The sequence below is a fragment of the Castor canadensis genome, chromosome 14 (assembly GCF_047511655.1).
Source record: "Castor canadensis chromosome 14, mCasCan1.hap1v2, whole genome shotgun sequence".
NCBI lineage: Eukaryota > Metazoa > Chordata > Mammalia > Rodentia > Castoridae > Castor > Castor canadensis.
Window position 1 is genome coordinate 108,065,382 of NC_133399.1, and position 20,890 is coordinate 108,086,271.

The following is a 20,890-nucleotide window of genomic DNA, read 5'->3' on the forward strand; positions in this document are numbered from 1 at the left end:
TGTCCCCCAAGTGACCCATGGGCACCAGGGGCTCCCAGGATTGAGGAAGGGAAGCTGGGCAGGAGAGAGACTCAGGTACTGCACTTGCAGTGGCCCTGCAGAGCTGTTTTCTGTACCCCAAAGCAAAGTCATGATGCCAGAGATGGAATGGTGGGTGGCACTAGCAGTGAAGGTGGGGCAGGTGCTGGGGAGGATGAGGTAGTTGTGGAGCAGAGACTGAGACAAGAGGAAAAGGACCAAGGTCCCCTGGCAGGCTCAGGGGACAGTCCATAGCAGGCTGGGTAGCAGCGAGTGACCTAACAAAGCCACCTGCTGAGCCAGGGTTCTGGGATCTGGGGTCAGTCCTGCTCAGGTCTCCTAGCAACTGGATGCAGGGCCATGGCACTCCTGACACCCCAGGGTGTGAAGGAAGTCTTCCAGTTTCAGGTGAGGAGAATATAGGTTTTTAAGAGGAATTTGCTGCCAGTGCTCCCACCATGGGGGTGCTGGAAGAGGCTGGTAGACAGTGCCTCTTCCAGGGCGTACCTGGACTTCCGCCTCTGTCCTCACATACCACCCCTGTGACCCCACTGGACTCCTGTGGCTAGAATTCAGCCCCTGCAGCTTGTGGCTGTTTTTTAGCCTGCACGAGAATATGGGGGACAGCCCTTGGTGTGGCAGAACCCACCTGGGCCCTGTGAGTCCTCCATAGTTGGATGCTGGGGAGTGTGGGGAGCAGCTCCTGCTGATTGTGGGGCTGCCTGGGGCAGGCAGAGGACAGTGACATGGAAGAGGAGTGACATTAGAAACTGGTGACAGAGCTCTGGGCTCCTTTGGTCACCAGGTCCAACGCTGGTCCCCTCAGGGTCCCACCAGCCAAAGCTGTTCTCCCCAGGGGGTAACAGTCCTACATTACCCCCTCCTCTTAAGTGTCATTTCCTTCTCCTACATGACCTGGTCACCTATAGGAATCCTTCTGGAAGGGTGAAAATGATTCTTACCTGTACATGGTAAGTCTTTTCCTCTTAGCCTGCCAGAGTACTTGAATTTCCACCAAGTGAGTGTTTCCTCACCCAGCCTGTTCTCCATCAGTCATTTACACTTTAGTATGAATTTCCTTATCAGCTCAAGAGAGCAGCTCGTTGAGAGGAGTCTCAGAGAAAAATTGAATTTTGTTTTAGGGAAGAGAGAGGAGGGACCATGAGGCCCTTTGGAGGTACACAAACCTGGGCTGCAGTGATAGCATAGTTCTCAGAAAAAGTCCCCAGTAAAGGAGGGCTAGCTGCCTAGAAACCAAAGTTTAATCCTGTCCAGGTGAACCCACGTTTCCTGGTTACCCCAGGGGCTCCAGCATGGCCCCCCGGTAGCATCTTATTTCTCCTCTTGTGCCCAACAGAAACCCCAAGGCCGGGAGCACCTGCGGAGGCTCCTGAACTGGGAGGCGTTTGACGAGCTGAGGGACACACGTAGCAGCATTCTGCTGGACACGCTGTACGAGACTGTCATCTTCGCCGTGGGCAAAGGCTTCCCGTGGGCCGAGGTGGTCCAGGCGGTCAAGTTCACCGAAGAGCTGCTCAAAGAAACCAAAGGTAAGTGGACCTGGGTAGGAGTCGGTGAAGCTGGGGTCACACAGGAGTCCTGAGCCGCCAGCCCAGCAGCCCTGGAAGGAGCTGTCCCTCACCGGCACTTAGTCTCCTTGGGGGCTGGACAGGAGCCCGTGCAGATATCCATGTGTCCTTGCTGACTCTTCCCGGGTCTGTCCGGCTGCCAACTTCATACCACTAAGCTGGGCCCCTGGCAGCTAGGGTGTTGATTTTGTTCTGTTTGTTCTGCTTTCACTTAACCCCAATCAAGCATGTCACCCCTGCTACCCTGAGGCAATCGGCTGGTCCCTTAGGAGTGAGGCACAGGTGAGGCATCTGCATGGAGATCCCTGTCTCCCCACCTGTGCGGCTTTCAAGAGAAGGGGGCCAAGACACAAGGGTCAGATGACATCTGTCCACCTCGCTGGCTGTGAAAAGGAGAAAAGCGAGCACCGTCCATGGAGCACTCATCAGCAGCTGCGATCACAGGAGTTCTTGCCTCCGTGAGAGCTGCCCAGAGGTGCCACAGCTCAGAGAGTCCCCAACAAGGTGCGGCACCTGTCTAAGGACCTCCCTCACGGTGTCTTATGGTGACCAAGGGAAAAGGATACTTGGCAGTGAAGAAGCACAGACGCCTCCTTAAACAAGTGATCCTGGTGACATCATTAGCAAGAGGTCACCAGCATCCTTCAAGGAGGACACCAGTACAGACTTGGTCTCTCATCTATCGGGAGAAGCCAAATGGGATGGTGCTCAGTGTCACCATCCTATAAACCTCAGACGCTCGAAGCCATGACAGCACAGCAAAACCAGGGGACGGTCAGACCAATGGAAGAGGCTGAGGAGTTGTGACCACCTGACACGTCAGGTGGCCCAGGTTGGGTCTCTTTGCTATGGAGGTTGCTGGAGGAAAGGGTGAAACTAGAGCAGGGTTGGGATTAGATGGTGATGGTGTGACAAGGTGAGCGCTGGACTTGGACAGTCAGGTTAGGACTTTGCTTGAGGAGATGCCAACAAAATGACCCTGGGGTGGGGTGGCCATCATGAGGACACTTATCCTAAGCAGACTTGGGGAATATCTCCAAGTATCCATGCAACTTTTCTGCTTTCCACGTATTTTATTTTGAAATTATCTCTAAAAAAGTCCAATAAACTGGACGCCGGTGGCTCACACCTATAGTCCTAGCTACTTGGGAGGCTAAGACTGGGAGAACTGAGGTTCGAGGCCAGCCTTGGCAAATAGTTCATAGGCCCCCATCTCCAAAATAAACACAGCAAAATGGACTTGGAGGTGTGACTCAAGTGGTAGAGCACCTGCTTAACAAGTGTGAAATCCTGAGTTCAAAGCCCCAGTCCCACCAAAAAAAAAAAAGTCCGATAAGATTTTTACAATACATGGGTCGTGAGAGGTCCCTCTCTGGCTTTCTAGTCAAGGACACAGGCTGCTTGATGCTCCATCCCCAATGCACAGTGCCCTGTCCCAATGCACGGACTCGGAGGCCCAATGTCTGTCCCGAGGTGCGTGAGCTCATTCAGTGCTGTCACCTCAGCATCATCGCAGCTCGCTATCACCACAGCACCTCCATCCTCTGCAGAGTCCCTTGCTGCAGGCTGCTTTCCAGGGGCAGAATGCCCCATTGCACCCTGTGGGGGCCAGTCAGGGTTCCCATGGCCACCCTGGTCCTTGGTCAACCTTTCCAACCTCCTGCCCACGCTCCCTGCTGCCCCATCCCCCTGCTATGTGCCCACCAGGGGTCTCAGCTAAGGGCTTGGGCAGGACTTGGCACTGTCCTGGAGAGCCTCCACCCCTCCCTCCCCAGCCCCACTGCCCAGACCTTTCCTGGTATCCCTCTGGGTCCCACCTCCCGCCACAAGCATGCACCAGAGTTGAGTCCGCCAGCTCCGCGGTGGCCCATGTCCAGAGCAAACACTGAGACATGGGAAGCAGCACATCAGCCCAGCAGGTGGGAGCCTCGGGTCTCAGAGCCTTCTGAAGGCTGTGACCTGAGAAGCTGTGGGTGACAGTGTGAGCCCATCTCCCAGCCCAGATGGGTGGCCTGGGGGCTTTCTGTGATGGAGGTGGCGGGTGGCACCTTGCTGACCCAGAATGGCCAGGTCTCTCAGACTCCCTAGACCCCAGAGTTGGAAGCAGCCTGGTGAGCAGCAGGCCTCCCACCCCTCCTGCGGGGAACCCCTCACCAGGTCCACGAGGCTCCTGCAGAAACAATCCCTTCCTTTGCACAGCCCCTCTCCTTACTAGGAAGTCCTTCCTTTGGTCTAGCCTGTGCCTGCTTGTACACCTTTTAAAAGTCTGTCTTCTGGAAGCAGGTGTGGGTCCTGAAGATATTTATCAGGCTTTAGACACTGTGATGATTTCATCTTCACCTTGGGACGCTGTGTCACTAGAACCTGCTGTCATTGTTAATCTGCCCCTTTCCATGGACCCCTCCACCCCACCTCCTTTCCACTGCCCCCTTTCTTCTTCCCACTCCAAGCCATCCTTGTGTTTGTGAATATTGTTCTTAAAATATGCCTCCAGATCAAACCACCTGTGATCTGGTAAGTGATAGGATCAGGAATTTTATCACCTCCTCTGTACTGGTTGTGATGCTCCTGCTTATACAGCCTGGGAGTGCACTGACTTTATAGCATCGGGTACACTGATTTCACACTGGGCTGGCAGTGCACTAAACCACTGAATCATCTTCCCGCCCTGCCTCACGCAATGTGTGTGCAGGCTTTACGGTCATCCCCACCGACACCATCCGGTTCACGTGGCTCCTCTTTTCTTCCCCTGGTCTTCTCCATCTTGTTCCTGGGCCATCCAGCTCACAGGCTCCTCTCTTGCTTCATCTGATATCTTGTGACATACACTCATCACAAATTCCAAAGAGGATCAAGCTCCTGTGTGGGCTCCCCTCACCTGGAGCCTAACTGGCTGAGACTCTGGCAACAGATGGAAGAGGCAGACCCCAGCTCGTCCCTTCCTGGATGTGTGGTCTCAGGCAACTCGCGTCACCTCTGACCCTCCGTTTACACATCTGGAAATGAGAAGCAAGAGCGCCCATTTCCAGGGACTGTTGCAAAGGTGAAGTGCATTCTGGGTGTGCAGCCCCCAGCATGGTGCTGGTGCCATGGGATCAATGCTTAGTGAGTGGTGGCCTTAACTTCTGGAAGGAGATGGCAGGAAAAAGACAGGAGTGGGTTTGTGATTCAGAAATGTGGCGTGGACAGGTGTGAGCCACATGGATCAGGCACACGTGTACAGGAGTTGAATGAACCTTTTGAGGACCAGCCCTGGGGGCAGTGGACATCGGGCCAGGCCCTTTTCCTCAGTGGCTACATGGATGCAGTGGCTGGCTGGCCTGGCCCAGCAGCCGCAGGCAGGTGGGCAGATGAAGAGAACAGCAGAGTCATCCCAGAAGACGGGGAAGAGGGAAGCTGCACCAGTGTCGCTTCCTGGAGCTGCACGTGCCAGTCAGGGTGATGGGCAGCTGGCCCAGGTGGCACCCTCAGCAGCAGCAGGTACATGCTGCCACAACACACTGCAACCATGGGACACTCAACGTGAACCAGCTCCGAGATCCCTCAGGGGCAGAGGCCAAATTGAGCTGCTGCTTCCTTGGCACCCCAGACTCTTCTTCATCCTGACTGCTCTTTGTCTGTGATCACTTCGGTCTCAGGCTGGGCTCTCAAGATTTCTGGAGTCCGGGTCCCAATCTTAGATCTGCTCTTTCTTTGCTGTGTGACCTTGGGCAATACCCTCAACATCTCTGTGCTTCATGAGAACTCACCTATAATATGAGAGCTCATGGGGCTGACGTGTTCATTTGCAGAAAACTAGTAAATGTGCAGTGGAATAAAATGTTATCACACTGTCCCAACCTGGGTTTCAGGTGCCCACCCAGACCCACTGTCAGAATTGCAGCCTCTCTATTGGACCCACCACACATCTGCAGGTGCAGGCAGCCCCACAGCTCTGGCTGTCCCCACCTTTGCTAGTGGTTCTGCTCCAGTTCTGCCCAATACAGCCCCAATCTGGACCGCCATCTTCCCTCCCCAACTAGTCATATCTCAGCCACACCACCCAGGTGTGGACTGGGTTTGGATCATAATCCCAAAGGTTGAAATGTCACCAACTAAAAACTAAGGTAATTGTGTACACCCAGCTTTGAACTAGGGGCATTTGAAGTTCCACAATAGGCAGCCTCTGACTTTCGATGCTTATCCAGTTGCTCAAGGAGCCGAGATCTCGGGACAAGTTCTCTCTCCCAGATGCAGATGTGTAAGAGGGACATCTCTTCAGCGTCTACACACGCAGGCGCAACACTGACACACAAAGCTGACAGTGTCACCATGCACATTTGCGGACTCGCTCACAAAAACAAGGCATCAAATGAACTGGAACTCTCAAAGTCTTCACCCAATTTGCACCTCCAGTATTGGAAATGACACAAGGATGGAATACATAGCACGGTGAACTGTAAAACCAAATCTTCAAAAGCATGGTGGGAACTAAAAAAAGAAGAAGGAGGAGAAGAAAAATTTAAGAACTGAAAGAAAAAGTGTACGAGCTGGACGACTTCACAATTGCTGGCTATGTTCTGAATCCCTTGCATCCCAGAGCGTGGCCAGTCTGTTCTTTGAGAACACAGCTCCCCTCAGGGAATTCGTTCTCACTCTTTTTCTACAAGGCACTGCTTTTTTTGAAATTCTTCTGGGATTCGAGGGTCTACGTTTTCCCACCTTCTGTACTGCATCTCGGGCACACGGGAACCTATCCCGCACACACCCACGTTCAGACCACGACCTGGCGATCGAACAGCCACACCCTGGCATGGTTTCTTATCCTCCCTGCACATAATTATTTTTGAACCAGTTGGTAACTTCTCTGGCTTTTTCAGGCAAACGTGGCTTTAATTCATTAAAAGCTTCTGGAATTTCATTAGCTGGAAGGAATGCCAATGCAGACAAAGGACGCATTGTAAATGCAAGTTGTCACTGTTGCCCAATTGTCGGGTGGCCAACTCACTCATCTGTATTTTCTGCTAAATGCACTGCACTGGATGAAAACACTAACTTTACTGGTAACACCTTGAAGTTCAACTTTAGAAGCCCTGATGGTGCCTGATCCAGACCTGTCATGATTTGGGAATTCAACTGAAATCCATTTTCTTCGGCAAAGTCCACCAGATCTCCAAATAAGTATTCATAAAGTGATTTGCTTTTTTCCAGTAATTAATATGTAATCCAGTAATTAATAGCAAATAAGTTCTAGAATTTTGGGATCCAACAGCAGCATGAATTGTGTATTTTTGATTTTTTAGAAGTGGAGACTGTTTTAAAGTGCTACCCACATTCTAGCCACAATGAAGTATGTGTGAGATTTTGTGGCTGTCTTTTTCTTCCTTGGAGATGAGCTCTCTCATGATGCCGAGGCTGGTCTTGAACCCTGGATCAACTCATCCTCCTGCCTCAGCCTCCCAAGTAGGTGGGACCACAGGTGCAGGTCCCCACACCTCACACCTAGCGGCTAGTTTTTCTGTGTTAGACTTGGTAGTAAGTAGAAATGTGTGTTGTTTGACAGTCAGATACAGAAGTTTTTTGTGACTGGAAGACCCACGTGTCAGCCTTGTCCTTGGTTCAGAGGGTTGCAGAGCTCCCTGAGTTCTTTGTATTTTCTGAAGGACATTTTTGGAAGATAAGCATGACACCATGCTTGAAGGGGCAAAAGTGATACACAACTGAATAATTCGGTCACTGTCCAGCACACAACTCAAAGAGCATTGATCCCTTCCCCAAAGCCTGGCTGTGGACACTTCCTATGCAGCTGTGTGTCCGTGGAGCTTGGAATGGACATTCCTCACTCCAACCTCTGGTTGGCCACTCTCTCCAGTCCTGGCCTCTTCTTTCCAAGGCCCGAGACACCTCTGCCTGCATTTCTGCAGCCATGACCCCTCCAGGACCCCACAGATGAGTGCATGCTCGCTGCCAGTCCTTCCCACCATGTCATCACTCATCTTCTCAAGCCTCCTTTCCTCTCTATTCAAACTCCTTCTCAAGGCACCTCATGTGAACAGCAAGGAAGGTTGGACCATGGAGGGACCTCAACACCCAGAGAGGCTCTGTGCCTGTTCATTTTTTTCTCTGTGTTCCCTCAGTGCCAGACAAAGGCATGGCACATAGTAGGTACTGAATGAAGCAATGAGTGAAGGGAGGAATGGACAGATCTTGGTGCCCATGGGCAGAGGTGCTTAGGGTGCAGAGAATAAGGTCGGGGCCAGCCTTGTTCAGGTCACTGCACAGTTTGTTTGCAGCTTAGATGGTCTTAGAGGCAGTGTAGGTTGGATGATGCATCACATCTGCAGGTGGGAGGTCTGGGTTAAAATCTACCTCTTCTCTGTTACTGCTAATCTTGAAGGCATTGGTGCACCTCTGAGCCTCTGCTCTTCATCTATAAATGAGTTCCAACTGATAGGTAGTTGGCAGGACTCAGTGCGACAAGATGCGTACAGTACACAGCATGGTAAGTGGTGTCTAGCAAGCTGGGTCAGTGTTAGCATCCCGTGTCCCCTACCCTGGAGGTGAGACAAGCTGGACCACAGTGCTCATGGTCCAGGATGAGGAGCTGGGCATGATTGCTATTCTTCCCTTCATCTGCAGGTGGAGCTAGGTCATGGACCAGCAGAAGGGAGGCCTGGGCAACCTCCAGGCTCCCTCTCATCCAACCGTCCTAACACTGTGAGCCACCCGTGGCACACATGTATGGACATATTGCTACCTACCTGCCCTCTTTAGGGCACTTGTGCAGCAAGGGGCAGCAGAGCTGGCAGAGGCAGCAGGTCAGGTCCCAGATGTTCTCCAGCTCTCCCCATCTGTATCCCACCCTGCCCTCCTCCAGAGCTCTGTCGCACCTATCCCAGGCTGTAGACAGCAGGGCTACAGGCCAGCTCCACTGGAGTTTCTGTTCCCACTGATATCCATGCTGGCTGCTGCTCTTCCTGACAGGTGGCTTCTCCAGGGACACTTTGTTGTGTCTAATCTGAGCTAAGGATGGTTGAGCTCTATTTGTATGCCAGATAATGGACACAGTAGACTACATGTAAGGAGGGTCATGTTTGCACAACAGTGATTCAGAGCTCGGCCAGGACAGCTGCCAGCTCAGCTTATCTCCTTGCCCGATCGAGCCTGGCACAGGGAGGGAAGGCATGGCCCTTTATTCAAAAGCATAAGCTTATTCCATCCTGGCAAAGGGCACCCAGAATCTTCAGGCTTCAACTCCAGGCCAGAAAAAAGAGTTTTTTACTTGGCACCTTTTCGCCCAGCCTTCGGGAAGCCCTGGGCACATCAGATCTTGGGGCTGAAAGTGAAATCACTGACCATGGCACTAAGGGACAGAATTCTTCCAATGCAGGGCATCGTTGAGGGAGGCAATCGCAGGAAGGAGGAGACTTCACATTCTTTACCTAGGTGGAGAGGCTCAGGAAAGAGAACACAGAGATGTGGGTGCTCAGGAGGCCCTGCACTGGGAGAGGGGTGGAAGGAACAGCTTGCCTTGTCACAGGCCCCACTCGGTAGAAGGTTATGCCCCACACTTCCTGCTCACTTGCGTGATCCTCCCCACTCCACCTCCACCACTGTGCTGCTTTGTCCTCTTGTCACAATCCACACAAGGTGCGCATTGGTGGACGTTTGATCTATCTGGGCACATGGACTAGGAACATCCCCCATCCTGCTTCTGGCCACCAAATCCTGGGATGAAGAAGAAGCCAGCCTTGAGGACCAGTTGGTGGAGGCCAGGCAAAGTGTGTCATGGCCCTGGTATCTGCAGTTCCACCCATGGCCACTCCTGATTCTCCAGGAAATGTCACCCAGGCTGCCACACAGTGGGAAGGGAGCCACCTGCCCGCCCCCAGAAGCCGGCCCTGGAGGAAGCAGTGACTCACCAGCTCTACATGGCTCTTCTCCCAGGATGCTCCTGGTCATGCCTAGAGTTTGTGCCACCAGCCCCTTGCACCCCACCACATATCAAGGAGCCTCCAGCACCCTGGGGCCAGCCCAGCAGAGTAGGTGCCACCTCCCACAGCTTGGGACAGACCTCCTTCCAGTTGGACAGAACGCCTCTCAGTCCAGGCCAGGAGGTCTTTGAATGCATCTTTCTTGTTGAGGTTTTCAAAGAGGCGATTAACTGTGGGCCTGAGAGGATGTTTCTCAGGACAGATGGGCAGTTGTCACTTCAGACGTTCTTCCCTGGGTGCACGAATCGGCTCGGCCACCACAGCACCACGGACTGAGATTCAACAACAGACGTGGATTTCCTCACAGTTCTGAAGGCTGGCTGAATCTGAAACACGGTGTCACACGGCTGGCTCCTCCCGAGGTCTCTGTCCTAGGCTTGTGGGTGGCATCTCCTCCCTGTGTCTTCACCTGTTCTCCCTCTGTGCATGTCCACATCATCCCTCTTGTGTTGGAAGACTTCCTCTAACCCTAATTACCTCTTTAAAGCTCCATCTCCAAATGTAGTCACATGGGGATTAAGACTTCAGCATATGAATTCGGCATGGGGGTGGGGGCACATTCAGCCCATAACGCAGGAGGTCACAGCTCACCAGATAGGACTATGTCAGTAAGTTGGCCAGAAATTCAGACCATGCCTAGAAACCATTCCCAAGCCATCCACTCTGTAGACAGTGGCCCCACCTCAGTCTGTTTGTCACATGGCACTCATAATCTTCCCTCTAGCCTGGTGTCACAGATGGTATCTCAGGTGAGACACTGAGGCCCAGAGAGGTTAAGTAACTTTCCCAAGGTGGCACCCAGAGTGAGTGGCACTGGGATTTGAACCCAGGTCTAACAGCTGAACACACCTTTCAACCTTGTATCATGACCTGTATGTGGGGTGCTTGCAGACCGGAGAGGTTGGCAGCCCAGGATTGGACCCTGCCCAAGGAAAGAGCACTTGGGAGAGCCAAGTGTCTCATCTGGGAGCTGCATTCCTTGCCAGGCCACATGGAGTTAAAGGAAAGCCCCCGTGGGTCAAGATGATGAGCTGTAACCCATCAGCTGAGGTGCCCAGGCCCAGACACGTTACTTGTATGTGGGCAGATCTGCAGGTTTCCTCCAGGCCACACCTCTGGCACTGTGATATAGCCTCTTGCTCACCTATTACTTCTCATGTCCTTCTTCCACCAGCTAGATGTGGGGGGTCAGTCTCAGGTCCCCAGAGTCAGAAGGACGAGGTATTATTTGAAGAAGCTAATTCAGGCTGGGTACAGTGCCTTATTCTCATCACCAGGTGACAATAAGGATGACAAGGCTGAAGAGTCAGAGCTCCCCTCCCAGGCTGGTGAAAGCCCAGTGGCACCCACAGTGCCCCACCATGGCTGTGGACTGTCTGTTCCACGGAAATCCTTACAGCGTCTTAGAGTCAAAAAGCACCCACAAGGCCACCTGATCCAAGGCCCCCCCTCCCCACAACAACATGCTTTCAGGAACCCTCCTTCTGGCTCTGGGCACATAGTCAGGCCTTTGGTGAATGTCTCCTAACACTTCAGATGAACCAGCAGCTGTTAGTTCTGGAATATTCTTCTCACTGTTGAACTGAGTCGGTCTCTTCCAGTGTTTGGCCTGGTACCTTACACTGCCCCACCACTCACACATGCTCCGGCAGGCGTCACCAGCGTGCAGTATCCAAAAAAGTCACCCCCTTTCCTGGTCACATGGCTTGCCAAAGGATTGGTCTTCAGCTACTCTGCAGCCCCATATCTGGGGGTCCAGCCAACTCTCAGCTACCCTTGCCCCTCTGCTGCTAGGTAAGAAAGATCCTCCCCACAATGCTCAGCGCCCATGCCTCACCCTCCTACACAGTCAACAGAGCTGCCAGGTAACCATCAAGAAGGGCTGGAATGGAGGCCGCTCCATGCCAGGACTCATGGCCTTACGGTTGTGCCTCTGGAGAGCCAGGTTGATTCCAGATTACCATACAGCTCCCCAGAGCGAGCCAGCAGAGGCCTGAGGAAGATGACGACGACAATGTTATAAATTGTTTATTGTGTGCGGAATGCTACAGGAAGCACTGTATGCACACTGTCATCTTACAACGCGAGGCGAGGGGTCTTTATTTTACAGACAAGAACACTGAGGACCACAGAGCAAAGTAACCTGTGCAGGTGATGACAGACTGAGGCCAGATGGAAGCCACACCTGTGTGAACCCCAAGCCTCAGCTCCAGGCACTGCAGAGCAGCTGAATCCTAAGAGTAGCTTCCAGCATCAAAGCTGTCCTCAGCTCAGTGGTGGCCTCTCCATTACTGTGGCCGGTGGCTGAGATCTATGTGTAGCTGTCTGTCTAGGTGGTTCTGTAGTCCAAGAGTGGCCAGGGACAGGCCACACGTGTGTTGAGCATATCACAAACCATCCTGAGGTCATCAAGAGTGATATTACTGGTTCTCCTGCCAGGGATGCCAGGACAAAGGAGACGGTCCCCATCCCTTCCCTGTCCCCTCCCCACACTTAGCAGGCAGGTATGTCATTGGCAACCTGGGAAGGAGGTCCCTCAGATACAAGCAGGAGCCATGCAAGTGGATTTGAGCAATGGCGAAGAGCTCTGGGGGCTCTTACCCCAAACTCCTGCCTGTCCCCAGGCCAGTGGGCAACAGGCAGCCAGCCACAAAGTCCACTCCGAAAGGCAGCACCAGATTCACATCTCCAGCCTTGCCCTGCCCCGTCTTTCCCAGGCAGACTGTGCCCAGCCACCCTTCAAAGACATTTCTGATAACTAAGAAGCAGAAATCAGTCTCTTCCCCACGTTAGGAGTAGAAACAGGTAGGGACTCCTGTCCTTTCTCTGGGCCTCAACTTCCCCATCTGTGGATCTGCTCAGCATTTCTGCAAATGTTCTTGTTGGTCCAGAGAGATGATCTGCCCAGGAGATTTGCTTTCTCTCTACCCTCCTGACACTCTGCTGAGCCTATCCACAGGTTGAGACTCCCTTTAATTGCCTTGCACATAGTACATCAAAAGGCCTCAAGCCTGGCCTATGTGCTTTTGCTGTAATACCTATTGCAGAACATCCTTTGGAAAACTGAGCTAGAGTGTGAGGGATGACAAGCATTTGCAGCTAGGTGGTCAGGGACTTGAACTCAGATTCTGCTGCATACCAGCTGTGCGGCCCGGAGCAGATCTCTCCAGCCTCAGTTTCTGCCCAGGAAGAGGTGAAGGTGACTCCTCAAACTGGGAGGCGTGGGGAGCCTATGTGATCTAAGCATGTGTGGCACAGAGCTGGGGGAGCCCCTAGCTATGGCCTCCTGTGGTCACAGTGCTGGCTCTTGGTGGGGAGAAGACATTCAGCAGCACTTTCCCAAGAGTACAAAGCACCCGGGGTGCACAGGGACCCAAGATGAGGCTGAACAGAGGACAGGGGTAGCAGGCCTGTACTTCCAGCCTCCCAGGCCAGCCCCAGGTGTTCAGATTTGGGAAAAGTGGTCAACCAGGCCACATCCCAACCTGCTTCTTTCCCCTCAGAGCCAAGATGGGTGACCAGATTGGTTTGTCATGCCCCCCCATGAATCCTCCCCCACCATGCCCACCATGAAGGAGCATGCCCCCCTTCCCTAGGGCTGGGCTCATCTGCTACCGTGGAAGACGCCCACGCTCCCTGGTGCAGCCATCCCTTTTGGCCATCCCTGAAGTGTTGGCATTACCATCTGCAGAACCTCCCCCGCTCTTCCCTCCTCCACTCCTGGGCGCCCTGTCCCTTGCAGGTGCTGGCCTCCAGGGGCTTGGGGACTGTCTTCAGGAAGTTCCCAGCGGCCAATGCAAACGAAGCCTCTCCCTGTTATTGAAGAGCAATGTGCAGGCACAGATCTGTCAGCCTCTGGCAGAGTCTTCTCCTGGACTTAATCCCTCTACGCTGAGTCACTGGGGCAATTGGAGCCAAGACAGTGTCTTATAAGCCAGCATCGGGCCAGCTCTGTTGAACCCAGACTGGCCAAAGCAATGTCTTGGGGTGAAAGTTTGAGTTCAGTCAGGGCTTCTTTCTATTGAGCCGGAGCAAAGTCCACTGGTGTTTTCTTATCTCTTAGGCTAGGATGGCGACACAGAAACACCTGATGTGTTCGCTAGATTATTCAGTGTGACTGTGCCTCACAGACTTCTTGATTCAAGTCTTGACTCTGTGCGTGGCTGCTGGGGCTTAGCAGAGAAGACAGGGCTGGCCTGGGTGGAGGAGGCAGACATGCCCACCCACATGGAGGAGCAGGGACCCCACCCCATGTGCCACCAGGCCAGGTCCAGCTGCAGTGGAAGCTGGGCACCTTCCAGCAAGTTCTGCTCCCAAGAGGCCAGAGAAGTTCCAATGAGTCACCTTGGGAAGTTCACATACGGTTGCCTGCACACAGGCCTGAGATCCAGCTTTTATGATCAGAAACAACCATGTGGTCGTGGCTGCCCCCCATCCCCTCAGCAGTGGTCCCTGCCATCCTCCCCGAGGTCACCATCTTCCCTCTGAACCCACCTGCCCTCTCACTTCCTGCCTTGCCACCCTGAGGGCTCTGAAGCTTGAACACAGTTCTTAACTTGGAGGAACCTTATGAGTTTATGCACACTTCTGAGTGCAATTCCAAGGCTTCCAGGCGGTCCTGAAGGTTACCCATGGATGTCCGAGGGTCCCAGGGTACAGTCCAGCTCTTCTGTGTGGCCCATAGGCTCTTACTGAGCTCACCTGTCCATCCCAGGCCAGTCCCCCAGGATCTGCTTTGCCTCGCAGAAACTTACTACGAACCCTTGCACACAGCTATACACTCTCTGATCACCTATGTCCCTGCTATCCCTCCATCTGGTGGGGGGATCTCTTCCCATCATCCTGTCATAAATTCTTCCTCCTCCTCCCAATGGAGCCCCAGTGTCCTCAGCTTTAGGATTTCTCCCTGCCCACGTAGCCTGGCCAGGCCAGCATCTATCCATTTCACGTACTTCCCTTTCAGTGCCTCAGCATTTCTGTGCCCTTCACTTCCTGGGCCTGTCACACATTGCATGTGTTTTATTAAAGGGATCCTTGACTTTTGCTTAGGTAATTATGTGACAGCCACAAGTATCCTAAAAGAATCTGAGACTGTCCCATTTTGAACCATCCCTCCTCCAAAAGCAAACATAATTAAATCAAAATGCCCAGCAAGTCCAAGTGGCCCACCAGGGCAGGAAGGGACCCAGCAGCCCTGCAGTAGGTGGGGGTTGGAGGATTCAAGGGCAGAAGTGACTCCATCACAGGCTAGAGTGGGGGGACCAGGGAGTTTAACTCTGTCTTTCTGTTGGTTGCACTTTCTGCTGCTTAGGGGCCCCTGAACCACAGGCTGAGATCTCTGGGTTCTAATCCAAAATATCAGGCAGCATTTCCAAAGCAGCCACACCCTGCGAACCAGCACTCTCACCTTTTGAATGATTGGGGGGCTAAAGAGGAAGGGTCTGTTTCTTAGAAAGCTCCAGATGACTTTGGAACCCATGACTGAGAGTCAGAGTCTGGAGTTCCCACTCAGCATGGGTCACTCCCCACCACCAGCCCGGACATGGATGTGTAACACAAGAGAACCCAGAGAGGGAAATTCAGTGCAGAGGATCAGGACATCCTTGGAAAGGCTCTGACTCTGGAGGGCCACAAACCATTGAGAATGTGTGTGGCCGAGGAAAAGGAGCTAATGCAGCATGGGGAGAGAGACCCAAAGAACTTGGGTGACATACCAGATTTGCTCAGACAGCTGGTGGTGAAGTGGAGCTCCACAAGTGGGTACTCACCTGGCCTCTGACCCAGGCTGGTGCTCCGTGGGGGGACCATCGGCTCCTCAGAGTACAAGCTCTCCCGGCTAGAGCCCCAGAGTGCTGCTGCCGATCCTGCCATTTCACATGCTGTGCCACCCTGCTTGGAGCCAGAACAGGCTGGAAAAAGATGGTCTTCACTGTCCTGAGGGTGCTAGCTGCCAAAAGCTTCTGTCAGTGGGCCAAACCAGCATTGGCTCTTGGTGATGCTCCAGAGGCCTTGGTCCTTCCCTAGCACACAGCCTATAGCTCCTATACCTGGAGTCTCTCAGAAGCTAGCCATGCTTGCTTCCCACCTGCTTCAAACCCTGTTGAGACATCCTAGCACCTGCTCTGCCAAACCCACTTTGCACTTGTGACTTTTGTCAAACCCCACTCAGGTCTGCATCTTCTGCCCACCGCCCAGAAGTCACAGCCTGGCTTTTGAACATGGCCTTCGGGTCCCCCTACCTATCCACCTTGCCACTTGCTGCCATCCACCCTCACCTTTAGGGATATGTCTTGCTCCCCACCTGGCCAGGCTGCTATTCACTTGTGCCTGCCCTTTCTGTGCTGTGCAGAACCTCCCTGCCTGGTGCCTTGCTCCACTCCTCTCCAACTGGGCTGCAGCCATGCTGCCCTCACCAAGAGTACTGGTCACCTGAGTGCTCCTCTGGTCCTTTTAACTCATACTGCAGCCTCTTCTACTAGCACCTGTGTCTTCTGTCTCACACACTGTTAGGACCCAGCACAGCCTCCTAAGCTACAGGTGATGACAGATCACAGCCTCAGTAACAGCTTGACAAATTAACCAAGGAAGGAAGGAAGGAAAGGAGGGAGGGAGGGAGGGGGAGGGAAGGAAGGAAGGAAGGAAGGAAGGAAGGAAGGAAGGAAGGGAGGGAGGGAGGGAGGGGGGAAGGAAGGAAGGAAGGAAGGAAGGAAGGAAGGAAGGAAGGAGCAGCCAAGGAGACAAAGGCAGACAGCTCTTCGGCTCCTCTAGCATCAGCACCCATAGTTTCCAGCCCTGTAGCAGGCTCTACAAGAAGCATGAGGCACCTCATTCCCACTGGACCTCTGTTTTACATTTGAACAAATGAGTATCCCAGGTAGGAAGGGACAAAGTGTCTCAGTTCTCCACAGCAGGGCCCTTCTGAGACAGGAGCTCAGTCCCCAGCCCAGAGCCTGCATGTTGCCTGAAAGAAGGAACCTGCCCTGCCCAGGATCTGAGCCTGCTCAGGCCTCCCTCCCCAAGGGGGCAACCACAGGATCCATGCAACACTGCAGCAGATCCCAGAAAAGCTCAAAGGGGCGCTGTGGCCACTCATGTTTTTCCAAGGCAGTGCTGGAGCACTCTCGGTCCCCGGGCACTGGAGGTCAGTCTTCACAGTAAGCGTGGGGCTGGGGTGGGAGGACTCTCAACAGGACCCATGGGAGAGGTCAAATCACCCCTCCTGCAGTGAGCCAGCTGGGTCAAAGGAGACAGAAGGGTGTGTAGGCAAGCCACCCACCAGCCCTTTCAGGGAAAAGCTCAGCCCTGGCATCCAGCACTTTACTAGATGGAACTGGAACTCCAAGAGAGCATATTGGCAGTGTGTTCACCTGGTCAACCTCCCACTCTGCAGAGAGGACACTGCAGAGTGGGAGCAGGAAGAACAGCCAAGTTCTTGGTGCATTCAAGGATAGCATTTGTGTGAGCACAGGACCCTCTCACTGGGCCCATGTTTCCTTCTACCCCATCTTCCCATCTGATCTCTGTGCCTGATGTGTGTCACCAGGATGCGCACATCATTCAGCCATGACGCTTCACCGCCAAGATCCTGAAGGGGTCGGGGGACAGGAGGGGACAGTAGAAGACGGTTTCACCTCTGAGGAGCTTTGCGCTTGGTGCTACCCTCAGAGCTGACCCTTTGTATGTGGTCAAAAATATTTGCCCGACTCTGTACCACGAGTCACTTGTATAACAGTTGCCTGGATGTTTCTCTAATCACCAGCTCCACACTTACCAGAATCCCTTGTCTACGCCATCACCTTTCTAAAGAGTTTGAAATGGAAAAAATATGAAACACACCTAAAGAAAGTCTTCAATAAAACAGTTGGGCATGGTGGTTCATGCTTGTAATCCCAGCACTGAGGAGACTGAGAAAGGAAGATTGGCAGGTTAAGGCTACCCTGAGCTACATATGGAGACCCTGTCTCAAAAAACAAACAAAACAAACCTTTAGAAAAGGAATTAAAAGAAAAAAAAAAAACTCAGGTAAGGAATGGGATAATCATATAGGGGAAATGGGATAAATAAAATTGTCTCTGAGCTCCCAGAAGCCAAGGTCAAAAGGGAAATGAGACACTTCCCATAGCTTTGGAGAGGGATGGTGACAGAGAGGGGAAGCGAGGAGTGAGCCCGGAGGTCAGACCGCCCAGGTTCTGGGCCCATACTGATGGCACCAGCGCAGTTTCGCCCCGTTCACCCTCTGCTCCCGGTCCCTCTGTGCCCGCAGGCTGCTCCATCACCGAGGCTGTGACCATCCTGGGGAACAAGCTCGGGGATTACCAGAGCCAGTTCAACACCACGCGCCTGCTGGCCCTCTGTGACTACTTCCACAACACCTTCATCCGCCACTACAAACTCTACCAGTATGTCCTGGGCCAGGACCAGGAGGTCAACCTGACCGTCACCCACGTGGAGGTGCGCGCGCCGCCTCAGCCCCTCCCCCTGGCCGAGGGCACGGACGGGGACCTGTGGCGACACAAGCAGCAGGTGGCCGAGCTGAGCAGCGCAGAGGTGCAGAAGCGCGTCAATCTGCTGCTGCTGAAGGAGACGCTGCGCCTGGAGCAGGAGCACATGCTGCACGAGACCTTCGGCGACGACGGCGCGCGTGCGCAGCCGCGCCAGCCCCTGGGGCGAGAGGTGAGGCCCCGCCCACCGCCCCGAGCGCCCCTCCCACCCAGACGCTCCCGGGCTGGACTCCGGGCTGGACTCCGGACAGGCCGGCCCACCCTGCTGTCCGCGCAGGGATCTCGTGTCTCCCACGTGCTGTCGCGCAACATCCATGCGAGTGGAAATTCGTTGTCCCCGATTTAGTGATGAGACAGAGAGGCTCGGAGAACTTAATTTGTCCAAAGCCACCAAGCTTCCATGTGGTACAGTTTATAGAGTTGATCTGAGGCCTGCTGAGCCCAAAGTCTAAGTTCTTCCCATCGTGTTATTGATGGGTGGCCGATTCTACCAAGAGAGGCAGGAAAGCAGCGTGTGGCTCTAAGTGGGTTTTCCCAGTACCCCTCATCTGCCCGAAGAGGCAAATTCCGTGGTCGGAGAGGGGGACAGTGGAGAAGGGGACATGAGACAGCTCTGGGAGGGCAATGTGAGCAGGTGGCCCAGGGGACCAGAAAAGTCTGGCACGTGGAGATGAGAAACGGGGCTGCCCGCTAGTTGGGTCCTAAAGACTCCAGGGTGCTGGTGCCTCCAGCAAGCAGCTCTTCTGTACTGGTCAAGACTGGCCTTACCTCTGAAGAGACAAACACCCTTGCGCTATCCACCCCCCCCACACACACACACATGCCTATTGCAGCCTGGGGGTGGGGGTGAGCGCCTCAGGGTCAGTGTGTTTCAACTGGGATATTATTGTTTGGTTGGTTGTTTTGGATTTCTGAATTGTCAGCTGAAAAGGGAAGATTCCTTTAAAGTTCAAAGATATGTTGAAGAGCCTGGTGTGGTGGTGCACACCTGTAATCCCAGCACTAAAAAAGCTGAGCCAGGAGGATGGAGAATTGGAGGTCAGCCTGGGCTACATGGTGAGATACTATCTCAAAAATAGGCAGACCTATATGTTTGGAGAATCTCTAAAGACAATTAATACAGTAGAATGGATGACACTAATCCAAGGTTACGTCTCCAGATAAACGGAGCATGAGACAAACATCAAATGGGCCAAACACATCCATGCAAACAGCCTGTCTCCAGCCCCGTTCAGGGGGCCTTGCTATAGAATATGGGGCCAGGCTGCCTCACATCAGCTCCTGTTCCCCTCATATCCCACAGCTGCTCCCCCTGCACTCCCAGCTCCTCCCAGCTGCCTTCCAGCCTTGAGGCACTGCTGCTGGGCCCTCTAGGCAGAGCTCAGGGGCTAAAGCCCCTCCTCCACGTGTATACCTAGTGTCAAGCCTGAACTAGGGCTCGCAACACTATAGGACAAACAGAGCATATCCTCTGGACTACCAGGTGTCCCCAGAGATCTAGGGGAAGGACACACTTATTATTTTTTGTTTTTAAAGAGAGGCATACGTAAAATTTTGCACAGGATTTTAACTTAAAATATGAGATTACAAAGAAATTTATTACAGATAAGGGGATACCCCAAGTCTGTCCCCCAGTACTAGATACAACCTCTCCTCTGCTGGCTGGTGGCTCAGGCGGGGAACTTGGGGGACAGTTACATGGACAGTTCATGTGCCCAGGATGCCACGGTGTCATGAAAGTGGCAGAGGGCCTCTGTTTACGTGGCGTTTGGTGACTGAGTTTCCGTTTTTCCTGTGGCTGGCTGATCAGAGTACACCCCACTCTTTAAAGCCATTTCCTGTCCCCTCTGAAGAAACCTGCCACTAGGGCTTGGAGATAGGAGATTGGGTGGGTCAGCGGGGATCCAAATGAAGCTTGTAGTGACCACAACCTAGAGGCCATAAGAGGATGGCATTGGTTATGGGCCAGCATGAGGAACAAATGACACACTCAAGATGATCACCATTCTGGGCCTGAAGGGGAAAAGGAAGGAAGTAAAGTCTGGAACCCAAATCAAGAGCTGTAGTACTGGAGAGGGCTGGGGGACGGGAGGTATGGTCCTAAGTAAGAGCTGCCACCATGGCCGCCTCCAGCTGGTTGGTGGAGAGTAGAGCCTCTTTTTCCTTCCACCCTCAGCTCTAATGAGGAGACCTCCCACTAGCTGAACTTGACCTGAAGCCAGGATCAAAATGTCTGACTGCTGCAGCCTTTCCAGATGCTCAGACAGCAGAGGGTGGAGAAGGGCTCAACAGGACCAGGCTGGTGAGGGCTGAGGGGTGGGGGCTGGGTCCACAGCACTCACCTAGCCCTGTGTTCTTGCAGGCACTGGAGCGCCTTGTCAGCAAGGCTATCCACATCCAGATCGCCTGCCTGCAGGAGCTGCTGCAGTATGAGATTCAGGTGGCCTTTGACATTCTGGACCTAAGGCTGCAGAAGAAGACCCTCAGTCTCAACGCTCCTGTCCCCCTCCTTCCCTCTATCACTGGCCAGGTGACCCGAGAGGACTTGCCTAAGTCCAATAAAACCAACAAAGGAAAGAAAGCCAAAGCTAAGAAGTAGAAGGCCCCAAGATGACTGCGACGAGGGCTTAGCACCCTAGCTCAGAGGCTTCTAGCCATTAAAAGAAATAAAGCCATATCCATGCTCAGTCTGTCTTAGAAACGTCCTCTTCTGCCTGGAACCCAACCCAGAGGGATTGTATCAGGTGACGGGAGAGAGCTGGCCTGGCTGGCACAGGGCTTGCTCATGGTGGGGCTTAGGCATCACTCT

At 53.4% G+C, this 20,890-nt stretch overlaps 1 protein-coding gene across 1 annotated transcript; it reads left to right on the plus strand.

Moving 5' to 3' along the window:
• Positions 1 to 378: 378 nt before the first annotated feature.
• On the plus strand, positions 379 to 20,680 carry C14H8orf74 (chromosome 14 C8orf74 homolog). Its single transcript, XM_020185452.2, has 4 exons — positions 379 to 426; positions 1,376 to 1,568; positions 17,844 to 18,253; positions 20,444 to 20,680. Exons 1-4 carry the CDS (start codon positions 379 to 381, stop codon positions 20,678 to 20,680), a joined length of 888 nt encoding a protein of 295 aa, XP_020041041.2.
• The last annotated feature ends 210 nt before the right edge of the window (positions 20,681 to 20,890 follow it).

Excerpts from the sequence above, each read along its gene's own strand:
- C14H8orf74 (XM_020185452.2), top strand. The coding sequence starts at position 379 with ATGGCACTCCTGACACCCCAGGGTGTGAAGGAAGTCTTCCAGTTTCAG. Across the intron at positions 1,569-17,843 it reads GCTGCTCAAAGAAACCAAAG|GCTGCTCCATCACCGAGGCT; the intron begins GTAAGTGGACCT and ends CTGTGCCCGCAG. Across the intron at positions 18,254-20,443 it reads GCCAGCCCCTGGGGCGAGAG|GCACTGGAGCGCCTTGTCAG; the intron begins GTGAGGCCCCGC and ends GTGTTCTTGCAG.